Source organism: Cephus cinctus, unplaced genomic scaffold (assembly GCF_000341935.2).
Source record: "Cephus cinctus unplaced genomic scaffold, Ccin1 Ccin1_scaffold0013, whole genome shotgun sequence".
Taxonomy (NCBI): domain Eukaryota; kingdom Metazoa; phylum Arthropoda; class Insecta; order Hymenoptera; family Cephidae; genus Cephus; species Cephus cinctus.
In genome coordinates this window covers 2,312,768-2,328,898 of record NW_014332762.1, presented here as the reverse complement: position 1 = coordinate 2,328,898, position 16,131 = coordinate 2,312,768, and the positions used below count along the sequence as shown (strand labels likewise).

Genomic DNA, 16,131 nt, shown 5'->3' with positions numbered 1-16,131 from the left:
AGACTACAATATTGATACAGATAGAAAATGTTATCGTGGTCTTCTTACCAACAAACAGGTAACTAATGCGATTGTGCGCAGGGCAGTTTATTATGCAAACACATAGAGATACAGAAAATTACATAAAATAACAATGAATGCAGAGGGAAAATTGCATTTCGATGTATGCTGGGTAGTGACTTTTATTCGTGGATGCAACCATGTCATTGCCGTACATTTCACTTTACATATTTCTGAATATTTTCGGTGTTAAGTAATATCGAGTCATAGGAAACATTTTGAAGCAAACGTCGATTCATGGTGTTACGCTTGTGAATTACTCCAATGGGATGTCCAAGCATTGTATACGTACCAGTGCAAGCATAAGGCTTTCTTTCTCTCTCTCTCTCTCTCTCTCTCTCTCTCTCACACACACACACACACACACACTAAAGCGCTCATTGCTAGATACTAATGTCATGCGAGTTACGACGGGAAGACACATGCAACGGCTGCCATTACTTGCCACGTATCACACTAGCAACATGAAGTGTATTGCCGTAGGCCGCTGTAAAAATTCGGTAATGGATTCGTAAAAAACTAATCATCTGAATTTTGTTGTTTCTGCCGAGAAAAACTGTGAATGTAAGAATAGATGTGGAATATAGACCGTCGATTGAACTTGAACGGACAGATGGAAGGGATTCGTTAGGTTAGCAGGCATGCACGATTACTATACTAAGTGCCTATCGTGCCTATAGCATATAGTGACAGATTGCGGCTGTACTGTATAGGTCGTGCAGTACCCGCCGACCAACCAGGTTCCTTGCCAAGTCGTACACATTGTGACGCCATGTTACGGTCTGTCTGTGCACGCCATCAGATTACACACGTATGTGTACACAACTCGCCGAATTGCGAGTATTTCTTGCACATGTAATTCGCTCTGGAAATACCATAATCTACATTTTTCTCTGTTTCCCTCCCACTCGCGCGCTCTCAACTGAGACACTTCCCTGGCATTCTTTGCCGTTTAAACAAATCAACAACTTGCCTCACGTTCCTATCGCATTCGTTTTCCATAAGTACAACACATGCTTTGTATATAAATTACGTGTCTCACTCTGTTTATATATATAATATTATAAATAGTCGCTAAACTCTTAGGAGGATATCCATATCTTTCAATGGTGACCTTATCACGTGATCCCAGCACAGCGTGCAAAACATGTCATGCCATCCTGAAAATTACGGTAATGGGCTTGGTTGCCCAATGTAGACTCTGAAGACTCTCGATTCTCCGTACCTCGACGGTCGAAGGTCACGGAGACATCGCTAACTGCGAGGCGCAATAGAGTCTGCCTGCCACAAGAAAGGAATTCCAGATCGACATGCGGCTGCTGCTGCACATCGTCGATTCCATATTCACGTAATCTATTATTTAATGGCCGCGCATAACAACTTCATTCCTTTCTCTTTCGCGGGCGAAAGCAGTGGAGAAACGATCTCAAGCGAATTAACGAATCTCTGAATCCCCGTGGAAGTTCACGTTCAGGAACTTTCACGCCTCCTCGACTCTTCGCTAAAAGTAACAGTTTCCAGTTCGCTTGCACCGAAGACGTTTCGGTTTCTCGACTGATCGTAGTTGTCCGTTTATACCTTGATCACATCACGAATGTCATTGGGACGCGCGACGCGATGGCTTATCCTCCCTGCGTAATCACGATTCGCAAATTCACCGATGTATCGTCATCCAATAGCAGACGGAAAAGTCAAGAGTTTCTATTGTTGTGCATAGCCATAATGGCGAGCACGTGCTCGTGGGCGCAAGATGTAAATACAAACACAGGTGTGCACACGGCCACGTTCTATACTTATATGTATATTATTCTATATAATATGTGTGTCCTATGTGTGTCGGTCCTATAAGGTCAATTTGCGGAAATGTCTTCAAAGTGTAGATTATTGAAAAACCTTAGAATAAATAGTTTACTACATCAAGTAATGCAAGCATGGAAAGTCGAAAGTGATCGTGAACTAGAACATTAAGAAAAATCCTTTTCAATCCTGGAAACCATTGACTTCGATGAGGTCTAATGAGAAGGAGTTTATATTTATATGAATAGTGAGGATTCACTATAAATACAATGCGTAGCCTCCTGCTACGTGGGAGACACACTGAGTATTCACGTCGGCTACCGGGCCCACCGGGAGATTTAACTCACGGACGGAATCACACAAGAACGGCTCACCATATCATTGATGTGACTCGATAACGTGTTCATTAAAAAGTACCCTTCGTTCATTTTTTTACCGTACCTACGACATTTTTCATTTGAAAAGTTCACTTTTCGCTGGGACACCAGCCTGCACAATGTTCCTCATTCTACAAGAGATGACCCAGATTCGCTTCAGACGTACGTTTCGCGTCCTTGAATTACCATAGAGTCACCAAACTTCTTCCGTGGAGCTTAAGTTTATTAGACTCCACTCGTATTGCTCCTATCGAACGTGTTGCGCTGCTTTTGGCATATGTAGACATACGAATGTGTATATAGACACTTGGAGGACGAATGAAAACCCGCAATCGCTTGTTAGGTTGATTGGGCCTTGGACTGATTTGAGAATTCAACCCGCAAATTTGGGAACTTCAAGAATCTTGAGAAGGTGAAACTATTAGATGCTCAGGGCAACAGGGTCGGCCGGTCGGTGTTTGTCTGTTATCGCAATCATGCGTATTTGGACGTGAAAGGGCTCGCGAGTCACTAGATGGTCTACGTGCCCAATCGTCGTAAACAACACGCTCGTTCTCGTTTACAATAAACGAGCGAGTCAAGAACCTCAGTGGAGCGTGGCAATTTCGTAGTCGCTGATGGCGCGCGCTCGTCCGTTGCTATTACTGTGACATGGAAAGTTATTACGGCCACTCCTATGTGCCACCTGCACCAATGTCTATGTTCGTCTGACTTATTGTTAGTGGCGCGAGAATTCGTACGCACGCATATATATTTTCCAGGATAACTAACTCAATGATAGCCAGTACATTTAATTCATATAAGATTTCTTCATTTCTAAAAATTAGACTGCTCTGCAGCGCATGTTACTGAGAATAAGACAGATCATGCTTCAATAATAATCTCGAGAATTAATGTCGTCACATGTTTCAGTAAGTCCAGGAAACGTGTCGCCTGCGACATCGATCAAGGACTCAGATTCGGTAAGGAGTCGAGAGCTCATTTGTCCGGTTGGTCAGCAGCTTGGGAGACTCGCACAGCTTTTCGCCATCCCCTGTAATCGACATGGAGACTGTGCAATTTTGGGCCCCGATGAACGTTGTTGTGGATCCCTATGTCGGAAGGGCATACCAGCCCCACCAAAGGAGCCACCACACGAGGGTTAGTATTATTTCAGTGGATGGAGGGACAGGGGGGACGGGGGCGTGAGATGCGTCGAACGGGAAAGCTACGAGGAGGGAACCGGGGGATGTCCTGCGTTGCCTTGCGGATCTCAGTGTCAAAGAGAAGGGGCAGGTGGGGCAGATGGGGCAAGTCTCAAGAATGGATTCGTTGACGTGAGTATCTTTAATGCACGGGGATCAACTGTTAGAACTAAGCGTGCAGCGTGCATCGGCCGGCCCTGTTGACCAACAGCCATTTTACACTCGTTGTTGAACCAGCTATTTGAAGGTCGGGCGAGGAGTCATGGGAAAGAGTACGTGCCGAACTACAGCGACGATGTCTTTACTTCTTACTTTGTTATATTATTACGAGCCACTGGTTTCATGAGGCTCTCTGAGTTTGCTAGAATCTGCGTCGCATAGTCGCGTAGCAATCATCACGTAAAGGGAAATTCTAAAATTGCTTTGACCCATCCCGTACGGGTAGGGGAATATTTTCGGGTGTAAGCACACGAAAATTTCACCGTACTCTAATTGCAAAAGCCACTTCGGTACATCGTCGTCTATGTCATAGATACGTGTAGATACAATCCGAGAAGGAATCCCGGACGAAAAAAACTGAAAGTCATTCGTTGGGCCAGATTGCAAGCAGGATATTTTCCTGCCCTTTATTATTTCTCTCGTAGGTATTGTCTTTTCGTACCTTCTGTCCCTTTCTGTGGCTCCGGCACGCCTGTCGAACAACGCAGTGCGCGGCAAAGTTCCAAAATCAGTATCAAGTGAGAGTATAAGCTAACCTTATAAGAGCTCGGCACCGAATTCCCTTTACTACCATGAATCGTAGGCACGGTGAGAGAGAATACATAAAATAGAGGAAAAATTTTGAGGGAAAGGAAAGAGATAATTCTTTTGGCAATAAGTATTTCTCTCCTGCGCTAGATAAATTTCCGAGGATGTCTCGCACCACATGGTTTCCCACTTTCGACGAGAACTCCCGCAAGTTCCAGGAATAACGCGTGCACTCAGTGATACGGAGCAGTCGTAGCATGTACTACGCGCACCTAACCTCAACGCAACGAAACTCACTTCTTGTCCCCGATATTCCGATACTCAAGCAGGACAGCAAGACAAGGCGTATTCCAGCGAGCGTTCGTTCACGGTGGAAATAGATGCGCCGTCCGTTGAGTTCGAGCCCAATAGGAACCTTCCCGGGCAGCAGCGATTCCTATAGTTCGTGTAACGTTAACTAGATGACACTGTATTGACTGATTGTGAGCCACAGGCACCTATTTACATAAAACGCTACAATAAGGAATATTCGTGTTGAATGCGTGACTGCATTTAGTTTTTCGGCTCCTCGATGAGTCAGGATGTGTCGTCATAGGACTGACTTGCGTGTTACCCGCCATGCACTACACTCTCTTATCAGTCTATTAGCTATACCGTTGAAATACCTTTCTTCCCTTCCCTCCGGATCGAGTATATTTCGCCGTTTCATAAATTATTTGCGCATCGCAAAGGAAGAGCGCACGAGTTTCGGGTAATTATATATAAATATATTTATTTTCTATTTTAGCATATTTTCTCGTTTGGAAAAGATTGAACAAAATTGGTGTATTATGAAACGACACCTGTGATTTACTAAGGATTGTATTCTTTGGGAACTGACAAAAAAACACTAAACTATTGGATCAATGGTACAATTAAATATCGTCAACTCACAGCCACGGGATAATCATTACTGACTATGCCTATGCACGCTTTAGTGCTGTGAAATGGCTACGAATTTTATTTTATTAGACGGAGAATAACGTAATAAGGAATTATAATGTGGGTTCCTAATTCGGTGTCAGTGAAAGACTTGAAGTAAGAGACGCGGTTTCACCGAGTCTTTTCTTATATAAACTGCTGAAATATCAGTGGAGCGGCACACACTTTTTCTTGTATCTTCTTACAAAGCCATTTTTTGAATATGACGTCCCGTCGACTATAAAACACCGTTTAATACTTTTTTAGTGTTCGTTATTTATCCTGAATGCCGTATGACTGCTTTAACAAACACTGGTGACACCGCACGCGTGCTCGCGCCTAACGGGCGTAGTACTAACTTTTGGTATTTGCTGTCCAGACTCTAGGTCAATTCCATGCACGCTATTATCTATTGCATCTTTAAATGAGCCTTATTCTCGACCAGAACAATTCACAGCATCTCTATACGCATTTTTTCGCGGCGAACGCAACTCGTAATAACGTCGCTACGCGTTGCTTAGGATCGCACACTGGAAGGGAGTCATTCGTCGTACAAACTTTGAGACCCTAAGATGAGACTTGACGTTCCAAAGTCCCCAACTGATATTTTCCCAACAGCAAGATTAGATCATTTCTTTTTAGGTCTTGATTTCTGCAGCAGTTACATTAGCGCAGCCAGAAGAATATACACTTTTATCATTCTAATGGCAAGAGCAAGAAGAGGGTTCTCGATAATTAACGAACAAACAGGCAGAGAAAAAAGTAATACTGAACCGCGACTCTCGGCAACTGTGCCGACATGCAGTACGAATCGGGTTTCGAAGCTTTCAAATAATAGCAAAACTGCCATTCGGCCGATTGATCACAATTCCTAATTCCATAGTTAAGTACACGAGCCGTTTGATCCTCAGAGAAAATTGTTCCTTCAGAAACCGTGAATCACGAATGGCGGCACAACAAACATGAGGATTATCTCCTCACAACCATTTTCTGTTAGACGTCAAACTTTGTCAACGATTTGTGATAGATATACTTATATCATAGTGAGCATCTCAGGTACCGCTGTAACATGGCTCAAATGAAACTTCAATTCAGGTTCCGCAGCAGAGCCAAGTTAGTTTAATACTTCAGTTATCGGAGTTATATAAAGTCGAGCAATGGTTCACCTATCGCCTTTCAAACTCACTTCAAGGTAATTTGAACTGGTTCGACCATATGAAATGCGTCGATGGTTTCGTAAGAGTAATTCATCGTGCGCGCATGGATACTAGTAGCTCTCTTATACAGGCAATAGTCTGAGGAGCATATTAGAATCTAAGCTGCTTTTATATCCCGTAGTAAAGAATCATTCGCCTTTTAGCCGTACTAGGGATAGATCGCATGTGTCCCAAGGAGCCGGTGCCGGAAACGCTTCCCATACAGCGATGCAAGACGGACAGAGATTGTGGAAACAGCAGAAGGATTTGCTGTCCTGATCAGAAGGATCTACAGCTTTACTGCAGGACCGCTGCACCAGTTTGGGCACAACTTCCTTTTCAGCAAACTCATGCCAGTAATCTTCTATTCTTAGTTATATTATATTATCAGGACTTTCTTTGCGCCGATTCTTTTTTTGATATTTAACGCTTTAAGCATGGCGTTTGATGTAAGAAACATCATGTTGAAGTCAAACAAAATCTATTGTTCATTGATCAATTTCAATGAAATTTTATGTGGAGAAATTTAAAAGACTTCTGAATTCGAATCTGAAATTAATATTTGTAAATTCAAAGAGGCAGAACCCTTACGATATCTCAAACCTTATTTTCACATGTACATTCACGTGGTCCTCATTCAAGGGGTATAATAATTCACTTTCGAAAATTTTTCGAACCGTTTACTTTCAATTTGAAGCTGAACTTTAGAAAATCAAAACGGCAGATTAAAAATGGCAGACTGGTCTCGAAAAATTGCTGAATTCGTATCAATTTGATTATCCAGGGATTTTAAAGATTTGCAGCTTCGAGTTTGAAGTAAAGATTTTTTTAACGAAAGATGGAAAATTCAATGATAAATCATAATGAAAAAAAAATTGGATTCATCAACACGGCTATGATTAGATCAACCCAACAACACCCGGAGGCTCCGTGATCCGAATATGCACTCCGCATTGAAAAGCAATTTTTTTATTTATTTTTTATGTTCTTGCTTGTATAAGATATATGATATATGGTGTTCTATATCGAAACCTATATATGTATATTCTAACCAAAGATTCGAAATCAGTGACCCAAAGAACTTTCAGCAATCAATTTTTATGCAAATCGAATAAAACTCAAAGTGTTAATATTATTCTATATAGATAGAGCTCGTAGTAATATTATGTTCAGCGTGTTATTTTTGAGTATTGCACCAACTGGAGTTAGCCCGTTCATTTCATTTCTATGGCACAACACACTTTAGGTAGTGTAATACTCTTGAATGTCCCTTTATACAATTATATACATATGATTCCATTTATTCTACTTTTGGGTAAGCAGCAGTTTCTTAACATTTTAGCTTTGATGTCTCTGCTTGCGTACATGCAATGCCAGGCGCCACCGCCAGCTACTCTCGATTTGTTTCCGCAAGCTTGCAATCGTACTACCGACTGTTTTCCTAATTTATGCTGTCAAGAAGGTAACGGGAAGTACTGCAGAGCTCCAAAAAAATCACTGGCTGCCCTAGTCGCACAGGCGACGCAGGTGAGATGGTACTTCAAATTAAGGACGGATATAACACACTGCCGGTATACGTTAAATGAACACTGTGTGTTTTCAGAGATTTGCAAGAGGATAAATAAAAGAAATATGAACCGCTCGAAAATTACGCTTGACATTATTTGGTAATCTTGAACATTGGATAGATCAATTAAACTACGTCAGTATTTTTTAAACTTATATACTGATTTTTTGTCGTAATACAGATTATACATTCATCATTTGTTATTGTATTGTTCTTTTAACTTAAATATACGATTAAAAGACACAAGAAACACGTCGTTTGATACGAATGCATTCCTGTTTATTAGACAAATCAGCATCCGGCCATCAATCCAGCTGAAAAAGAAAGAAAGTAAGTTTATAGTTTTGTCGACTATAAAACCCTTGGGCAGCAATAAAACCACACAAGAAATTAGGACTACGAGTGCATTGAATATAATTTTAAATTCAGAAAAATTTAAATGTTTTTTACCTTCTTGAAACCGATGTCGGCCGCGTATTCCCTGAAGCACTGACGGCAAATATTTAATCCATACTTTCGGATGAGTCCATGCTTATTCGCGCAAGCACGGCTGGAAACGATAAAGTTGAATGTTATAATTTCTTCAGAATGATCTGGTTCGCAAATTGTAATCATTTTAAGGAAATGCGAAGTATGAAGTAACGCTATGAAGTTATCTTGATCGTGTAATGTCACAGACATAACCTTACTATAGACTAGCTTAAGTGGAATCCATAACTTGTATACGAATTTAATAGAAAAAGTTACAGTTGTATTATTACGTTTCAAAATTTGTTTACCCGTTTTTTTTAGAAATACTGTAATCGGCTATTTATGAAGAATTGTTACTTGTGAATAAAAGAGAGTAGCATAGCATGGCATGGACGCGTGGTGAACACGCGGTTACACGTTATGAAGTCTTACGTTGTTTTTAGCCATTTAATGTGTCTCCAAATGTAGTGTTCTTCCGTTAAATGAGGAAGTGATCGAGTACTTACCAGGACCGGGATCCTTGGCCGTATTTTCTTGGATGTGAATACCAAATGTTTTGGAAACCCATTTCGTTGCAAAAGACGTCTTTACCGGAAAAAGACAGCAGGCGTAAAGGCTAGTGCAGAGTGATGGCGCTAGTGAGTACTACCAACAAAGGTTTCGCATGTAGGCTCCAGATGGCGCTCGACCACTGGTGCAGGGTGACAGTTCGAAAATTACAATGTTGGTCAAGTTGCTTGCTCCGGGCTTCTCTCGTCTTCATGAAACTTATCGACTGTGTTCAGTAGAAACAACGGTGGCGTAAATAAGTTTGATTGGTTAAATTTTACAACTGTTGCAAAATTTAGGATCTAATGATAAGTTAAATACTTTAATCCAAACTATTTAAAACATGATATCTAGCAGAGTTGAGTGGGGAGATGCACAAGCTGATGCACAAGATGCACTGCTCCATCAGACCAAAGGAATAGGACAAGCAAGACAATCACAATGGAAAATGAGAGGGAACGGAGTGAAACGACAAGACAGAAGGGAAGATAGAAATGAAGAAGTTAAAAAGTAGAAAAGTAAGGAATAGGGGTATAAAAGTAAAGAATTAAATATAAAGAAATAAGGAAGTGAACGTAGTTTTTTTTTAGATATTCTACAATTTCAGTTCAATCTTTATCTACTCCATATATTCTGCGAGATTTTTATTTAGCCTCAATTTTATATTTTGAATAAATTTTGAAAGTAAATCATGATTCAATAACATTTAGTAAAAATTGAGGTGCTACACGGGTGTAAAGTTGGCACTGCGCTTTCTTAAAAATGTCTTAAAAATGTTTCAACAAAAGACTTTTTCAATAGTTCTTCAGAAATTCTATAATTCTCGGTCTCGTTCTAAGGGTTGCTTTGAGAACCAGCGGTGCGTAGCGGAGAACCTCTACTCGCCAAGCTACGTATTCGTGTTCACGTTTAACTCGGCTACGACGGGATTCGCATTGTCGACGGAGGCGATGATCACAAAATTCTACTTCCAGACTCGCCGCTACGATTTAGTGCCATGATTTTGGTATCGCCTAAAACCGTAGCGTTGGGCATCTCCCTACTCATCTCTGTACCTATTCATTTACTTGCGAATCTTAGAAAAATGATTAACATTGTTGCAATTCTTTTTAAAGGAAAAAAATGCCAATTTAATGTCGTTTGCCAGTTTTTACAGCTAAAAGCCGACATTACGAAAAGTACTTGCCAGGGATGCAGAAATTGTCGAAGAAACCGGTTCTCATATAGAATGTAACCCACGTGGAAGGTAAACTTGTGGCGGGGATTCGACAACGGTACTTTCAAACGGTGTTCTTGTATTACATATTTAAAGTTCCATTACGGTGGCAAACCGACTATCGACAAGGTTGTTGAGGCATCTTCCCAACGACAACAGTAGAATAGAAGAAGTTTGTAGCCAGTAGTTTTATTATCAAAGAGAAATGACACGAGAGGGAAGCAAAACCAAAGAGAGCAAAAAGAAGGTATGTAACTGCGTCACACCCACTGAGCATAAAGCGTAGAAAGAAAGAATAAAGAACGAAAGAGGAAAGAAAAGACTAACTACGCTCTGGAGGATAAGAGAATTCTCATATGATTTTGAGGCCGGTTATAAATATATTTCGTTATTAGAATTAGCTAAATATTATCTGTTGATGTTTGTAATTCCTACAACTTTTATAATTGAAACCGTTATAATTAAGTAGATCGGAAAAATACAATATTAAGTACATGTAACGTGCATCTTATTTGAAATTTCCTACTAATGTATATAACGTCAATCTAACAACACTTATATTGTTTACTGGGTCAGAACACAAATCTTTGAAGTCCTATTTTCTAACAGTATTTTAATATTCCACAAAGCACCCCAATCCACATATTAAATCTTTCAATTTGACTTTCAGACTGAACATACGACTCTGGTTCCCAAAAAAATATTGAATATAAAGGTCAAAGCCCTCTTTAAGATATTACTTTACGCGGTGGCAGGACCAGCGATTCTATATGGCCTGTTCTTCCTCTTGATCTATTATCAGAATAAATTTGTACATATTGAAATTAAGGAAGTGCAAATAAAAGATAAAAAGCCCTTGTTTTGGGTATACGCGAAAAATCCTGGAAGGGAATATCTCAGGCATGTGTTCATTGTCCTTGAAAGGCTGGGATTTGAACAAGGTAGCAATGAATCAGACTGGGACTTGTTGTGGGCCCATGATTATCCCTTTAGAACGTTGCATGCCCAATTGAGTAATCTGAAGCCTCATCAGAAAGTTAATCACTTTCCTGGCTGTGGATATATTACGAATAAAGTCGACTTGTCAACATCAGATGGAGAATACATTCCATTGTCGTTCAAAATTCCTGAAGATAAGGATGCTCTATTGCGGTACGCTATAGAAAATCCTGAAAGATCCTTTGTGCAAAAGTCGAACGCACATCGAGGAATCGAAATTCGCAAGATAGAGCAGCTCAATCTCACTACAGAAGGTTCATTCGTTCAGGAATTCATAGAGCGGCCGTTTCTAGTGGATGGATACAAATTCGACATTGGAGTCTACACTGTGATCACCTCTATAGATCCTTTACGAGTTTACGCCTACAAGGGTGATGTACTCTTTAGATTCTGTCCAGTCAAGTATTATCCATTTGATCCTGAAAATTTGGACAAGTATGTAGTGGGTGATGATTACTTGCCAATCTGGAATGTGCCATCCCTGAGGAAGTATTATGTTGATTTAGGATTCTCAATGAAGGATTCATTTGATGGCTATGTCAAGAGCAAAGGTAAGGATCCCTCGAAGCTTTGGAACAACGTCAACGCGGCCATAAGACAAATCTCTTTAATGAAAGAAAGGCAGATCAGAGAAGTCGCCAAGCGATTTCCAAACATGAGAAACTTTTTCGAAATGGTCAGATTCGATTTCACTCTGGACGAAAATTTCAATGTTTACGTGATGGAAGCGAATATGTCGCCAAATTTATCGTCTGCTCATTATCCGCCCAATCAGTTACTGTACGAACAAGTGCTATTCAATCTGTTCGCGCTTGTCGGTGTCGGACAACGCGTGAGGAAGGATTCTTTGAGGATGAGGTAAATGAGTCGTCCCCTTGATTGAGTCTGAAAGTAAACTCAAAGCGTAGTTGCATAATTGTGTATGTCGTTAAATGTGTGACGTAGGAATCGAATGGAAACGGAAATGGAAATTGCTGATAAGAACTTAGTCGTTCTACCGGAGGTTTGTGCAGCTTGCGACGATTGTTTCCGTGTCGAGTGTCAACTGTGTAAGCCCTGTTTCACCGAGGAAACGCGTCTGATCTTGTCCCAGAGCTACTACGAACATCATAATAGAATCGACTTCCAAAGAATCTTTCCTCCACCTATTGTAAGAAATTTTTTAATATAAATCCTTTTCTCTTTATTCTACAAACTTAGAGACAATCGTGTGTTTACTATGATCTTTCTGTTCTTTTGTTTCAGTCACGAAAAATGATTTTGAAAGATTACACACTGAGGAATCAATTGCTCGTGCGATGGTACCAGGGCAAATGTGAGTTGGATTCAACGTGGTGTGGATGAATAATCCTATTTATATTAACCTGTGATGGCTTCAAGGGAGCGCTTAAAAATGTGTTGCGAGTGCTGCGATGGCTGTATTAGTCAGTGTTCTCATTCGACACTTCTGAATAAATGGGGATCCAATGGAATCCGCCGTACTCGCAGTGAATTCCGAGCGCACCCGAAGAGGTACATGACATAACAATATATGTCTTTCATAAATCAAAAAGTATTTATTTATCACTCGTATTAAGTTACAATAGACGTAATGAACCTCTAGTGCAAATGTCACGATAAAAGGAAGAATCTTTAATGAAATTGAAGTGTCATTGTCAATTAATATCGTATTTATCATTACATAAGATTAAAATAAAAAGAGTGAATCGATATTCATCATCTTCCTAGGTTGCATTTCTCTTACGTCCCTTCTTAACCTTGCATTCTGGTGCGTTTGGATTTGTACCTTTGTAAAACTCTTTAAGTAATTGCATGGCTTCGTTACCTTTGACATTACCCTCAATAAAGATTCTAGTCTCATACAGTTTTGGTACCTCAAAGACACTTGTGCATCCGCCAAACCGATCATTAGCACAGCCATATATTATGCTTCGCACCTTAAGCTGATGTAGTGCTGCCGCGCACATTATACAAGGTTCCACGGTGACAATAACGTCAACATCTGTAAAGACTTCCATGTAGTTCAGTTTACGCAATTGACAAAATCTGAAAACATCGTCGATACAGTTTAATTCGGCATGGCGAGTGGCGTTTCTCGTCTCGTTTACAGTATTACGACCAGTGGAAATAACTTTGTTTTTGTAAATGAAAAGACAACCAACAGGGACTTCACCGGCCTTCAAAGCGTCCTTGGCTTTCTCTAGAGCTACATTCATCCATTCAATGGTGCTAGCCATTTTCTATGAGTATAACAAAAAATGAAATACAAAATATGATTTAACATTAACTTTTGAATGATTGCAATGGTTTCCTTATAAATCTAGATGAAGTAGAAAGTAAAAGATAAAAGAAAAAAGACCGTGATTGAAGTAAAAATAAGTGAAATAATAAAATTCCTAATAACTGTTATAGCAAATTTTTGTAGGCCCTTTATAGTGAACTTTTTTTATTGACGACTGATCAAAAAGGATTATTGTGTAAAGAACTGAAGAAGATTTAGTTCTTTCAATCTTTTGGTAGCCTTCTCATTCCAGTTAATGTTTCCTACAGACCTTGGACTAGGATGTGGTATATACATTATCTGTAAATAAAGATAGAATTAATATGTTCTACATAGAAAAAAAATAGTATCATAAATAAATTCTTTTTTGTAGTTATGCTTCAGCGATACCTGCGTAGAAAGTCCAGCAGATTTTACTACAGTCTGTGCCCTTTTCTCTGCAAATCGTCCAATGCCCACAATTGTCTGAACCTTCAAAAGCTTTATAGCGGCTACAAGAGCATCATCACAGTAGCCATAAAGGGATATTTGTTCAGGTCCCTGCAAAAGATAAGTCATGTCAGCAGTCCTGAAAAGTCTATAGGACACTTATTGCCTTTAGCTCTGCAGGAGTAATATTGCGTCCTCCAGCATCCATCAGTGCGATCGGGCAGTAATTATGTAGAAAAGCATATTGAAAAAAATTTTCAGGATTTCCACATAGGTCACGAAAGAGACTCCAGAATCTAAATCCACTGATTTCACTACGTGAACATGCAAACCCTGTTACTTTCCTGTCAGGTTGCTCCTTGAATGGTTTTCCAATATCACCAGATAATTTTAGCCAATCACGAACCATATTTACTTCTCCAAATGGTATTCCAGTTTGGGACATACCCCATGGCCCTGGATTCATTCCCAGAAAAAGTATTTTCTTAGCTGAATGGCAGTACTTGTGTACATACATGGAATGCACTTCAAATGCATATTCTAATGGACGATACACATATGCTATGGGATGATAAAACTCTATATTCTTCAGCTTATCATTTAAAGCTTGTTCAAGTACTAAGAGTTTTTCAGCAAGATTGATAGGTAACGGAGGAATAGCAGGTATAACAAAGACTCCACTGTCATCCAAATTATCATCAGTAGCATAATCTTTGTGTTCTTCAAATACAAGATTATTACTGTCAATAGTTGCATTTTCATCACCTTCACATATAACGTTACAATTTTTTTTAATACTTAAATCCAAAGGTATTTCATTGCACTCGAGTTTCAATTTTTTAGAGGATGTCATTTTCACACTTAATGAGAATTAATCCGTGTAATTTATTCGATCACAGGAGGTGGACTATTGCAATGATATAATATCCAATCTTGTATGTTTTTGTATCTTATGCCATTCAACGGATTATTAATATTTGTCCTCTTATAACGCTGCTTAGTAATCGTGTCTTTTATTGCTTTTATACGTAAAAAAATAAATTCAAAAGAGGGAGAGTGAATTTTTGGTATACCTATAAAAGTGTATCAATAACCATTTAGGCTCAAATGATACCTTATTGACACTTTTAAGAATTTTCATATATCTATAATGTTGATGTTTGGCGCTGACTGTACTGTTGATGAGGCGGGGAAGTGTAAACCAAATTCCATACCGCGTATAGTACTTACTAGAATTGGTACATCATCATGTGGTTAAAGTGTATATCACCTTTTATCTAGAGCAAGCTAGATAGCTATTGCAAAGAATAATACAATACTTGAAACGGCACTTTATGAAGAAGAAAGGGGTACAACATTGAACTAGATACAGGACTGGTCCATTGATACGCTCCTGAAAGAATTAAATCTCAACTTGATTTAAATTTATAAACTTTACTCCGGATAATTTTGGCACATTACAGCTTCCTTTACCAGCATTATTACGAGAAAGATAAACCGATACCAAGGTACACATTACTGAAGTTTTTGAACGTACTTTTATATTTGCAGGTCGGATTCAAATTTGTAACTTTTCAGAAAGGTTGCTATTCTACGAACAGAGTATCCACTCCTCTGTTACTTACTAGAGTAATTTCAGAAAAGCCAACACCAACCTTCCTTCCTTTTCTTAAGGCTGCCTCCCCCAATGAGATGTGCCAGGCCGATACCAACTGATACTGACTGATACCAATTACGGCACCATGTGGCGCATTCAAAATCACAGGCAATGACAGTCTCAGATGTTTTTCGATAATGTATTATAGAAATATCCTGCGATGTATCATGAGTAATGTGTGTGGCGATCTGCGTTGCGTTGAGCACTGTTGCCACTTCTCCCTAACCTCCCGGTATAGTAGATCTCTTCCATGATGATGCTGACTCGTGAGATTAGCGCCAACATACAATTCATTGGATATATCATATCTTCGTCTCCAGTTGTTTATTCTTAGTTTTACCTAGAACATAGGTTTTGGAAGTTATTGCATAATATATGTGTACCCATATATCTCGGTGTATCGTCCCTTTTGTATTGGTTGTCTTTCATAAGCCATGTTAAAATAACACTTGGTAAAACTTCTGCAGGAAGTATATTTTTCTTTTTTTTTAAATTTTTGTATCTGGGGTTCGGTTTGAGGGTTCTTTTCTAATACCCTCAATGAAACACTTATTACTTGATTGTTTCAGCACGGAGTGAGGCCGTAACTTCCTCATAGAGGTTGCTAAGGCTTTAAAAAGCGGGTTAGGGGGGGGGGGGGG

At 39.6% G+C, this 16,131-nt stretch overlaps 5 protein-coding genes across 5 annotated transcripts; 2 read left to right on the top strand and 3 right to left on the bottom strand.

Annotated features, from left to right (window-relative positions):
• Nucleotides 1–576: 576 nt before the first annotated feature.
• On the top strand, nt 577–8,062 carry LOC107263876. The gene is made up of 5 exons (XM_015731549.2): nt 577–1,828; nt 3,147–3,374; nt 6,486–6,677; nt 7,664–7,848; nt 7,925–8,062. Exons 1-5 carry the CDS (start codon nt 1,678–1,680, stop codon nt 7,940–7,942), a joined length of 774 nt encoding a protein of 257 aa, XP_015587035.1. The 5' UTR covers nt 577–1,677; the 3' UTR covers nt 7,943–8,062.
• LOC107263900 (40S ribosomal protein S29) lies at nt 8,029–9,123 on the bottom strand. Its single transcript, XM_015731582.2, has 3 exons — nt 8,866–9,123; nt 8,339–8,438; nt 8,029–8,202 (listed from the first exon to the last, which is right to left on the bottom strand). The coding sequence occupies exons 1-3, from the start codon at nt 8,925–8,927 to the stop codon at nt 8,194–8,196; spliced, it is 171 nt and encodes a 56-aa protein (XP_015587068.1). The 5' UTR covers nt 8,928–9,123; the 3' UTR covers nt 8,029–8,193.
• A 26-nt stretch (nt 9,124–9,149) lies between these two features.
• On the top strand, nt 9,150–12,835 carry LOC107263837 (tubulin polyglutamylase TTLL6). The gene is made up of 5 exons (XM_015731475.2): nt 9,150–9,426; nt 10,056–10,371; nt 10,795–11,981; nt 12,069–12,273; nt 12,369–12,835. Exons 2-5 carry the CDS (start codon nt 10,330–10,332, stop codon nt 12,465–12,467), a joined length of 1,533 nt encoding a protein of 510 aa, XP_015586961.1. The 5' UTR covers nt 9,150–9,426; nt 10,056–10,329; the 3' UTR covers nt 12,468–12,835.
• LOC107263894 (tRNA-specific adenosine deaminase 2) lies at nt 12,658–13,672 on the bottom strand. The gene has a single exon (XM_015731571.2). It carries the CDS (start codon nt 13,358–13,360, stop codon nt 12,848–12,850), a length of 513 nt encoding a protein of 170 aa, XP_015587057.1. The 5' UTR covers nt 13,361–13,672; the 3' UTR covers nt 12,658–12,847.
• On the bottom strand, nt 13,535–15,789 carry LOC107263851 (single-strand selective monofunctional uracil DNA glycosylase). Its single transcript, XM_015731499.2, has 4 exons — nt 15,371–15,789; nt 14,000–15,226; nt 13,795–13,944; nt 13,535–13,704 (listed from the first exon to the last, which is right to left on the bottom strand). Exons 2-4 carry the CDS (start codon nt 14,684–14,686, stop codon nt 13,594–13,596), a joined length of 948 nt encoding a protein of 315 aa, XP_015586985.1. The 5' UTR covers nt 14,687–15,226; nt 15,371–15,789; the 3' UTR covers nt 13,535–13,593.
• Between the last annotated feature and the right edge of the window lie 342 nt (nt 15,790–16,131).

Excerpts from the sequence above, each read along its gene's own strand:
- LOC107263876 (XM_015731549.2), top strand. The coding sequence starts at position 1,678 with ATGGCTTATCCTCCCTGCGTAATCACGATTCGCAAATTCACCGATGTA. Across the intron at positions 1,829-3,146 it reads AGATGTAAATACAAACACAG|TAAGTCCAGGAAACGTGTCG; the intron begins GTGTGCACACGG and ends CACATGTTTCAG. Across the intron at positions 3,375-6,485 it reads AAAGGAGCCACCACACGAGG|CCGTACTAGGGATAGATCGC; the intron begins GTTAGTATTATT and ends TTCGCCTTTTAG.
- LOC107263900 (XM_015731582.2), bottom strand. The coding sequence starts at position 8,927 with ATGGGTTTCCAAAACATTTGGTATTCACATCCAAGAAAATACGGCCAA. Across the intron at positions 8,439-8,865 it reads GGCCAAGGATCCCGGTCCTG|CCGTGCTTGCGCGAATAAGC; the intron begins GTAAGTACTCGA and ends TATCGTTTCCAG.
- LOC107263837 (XM_015731475.2), top strand. The coding sequence starts at position 10,330 with ATGACACGAGAGGGAAGCAAAACCAAAGAGAGCAAAAAGAAG. Across the intron at positions 11,982-12,068 it reads AAGGATTCTTTGAGGATGAG|GAATCGAATGGAAACGGAAA; the intron begins GTAAATGAGTCG and ends TGTGTGACGTAG. Across the intron at positions 12,274-12,368 it reads GAATCTTTCCTCCACCTATT|TCACGAAAAATGATTTTGAA; the intron begins GTAAGAAATTTT and ends CTTTTGTTTCAG.
- LOC107263894 (XM_015731571.2), bottom strand. The coding sequence starts at position 13,360 with ATGGCTAGCACCATTGAATGGATGAATGTAGCTCTAGAGAAAGCCAAG.
- LOC107263851 (XM_015731499.2), bottom strand. The coding sequence starts at position 14,686 with ATGACATCCTCTAAAAAATTGAAACTCGAGTGCAATGAAATACCTTTG. Across the intron at positions 13,945-13,999 it reads TTACTCCTGCAGAGCTAAAG|GGACCTGAACAAATATCCCT; the intron begins GCAATAAGTGTC and ends TATCTTTTGCAG. Across the intron at positions 13,705-13,794 it reads CTGCTGGACTTTCTACGCAG|ATAATGTATATACCACATCC; the intron begins GTATCGCTGAAG and ends CTTTATTTACAG.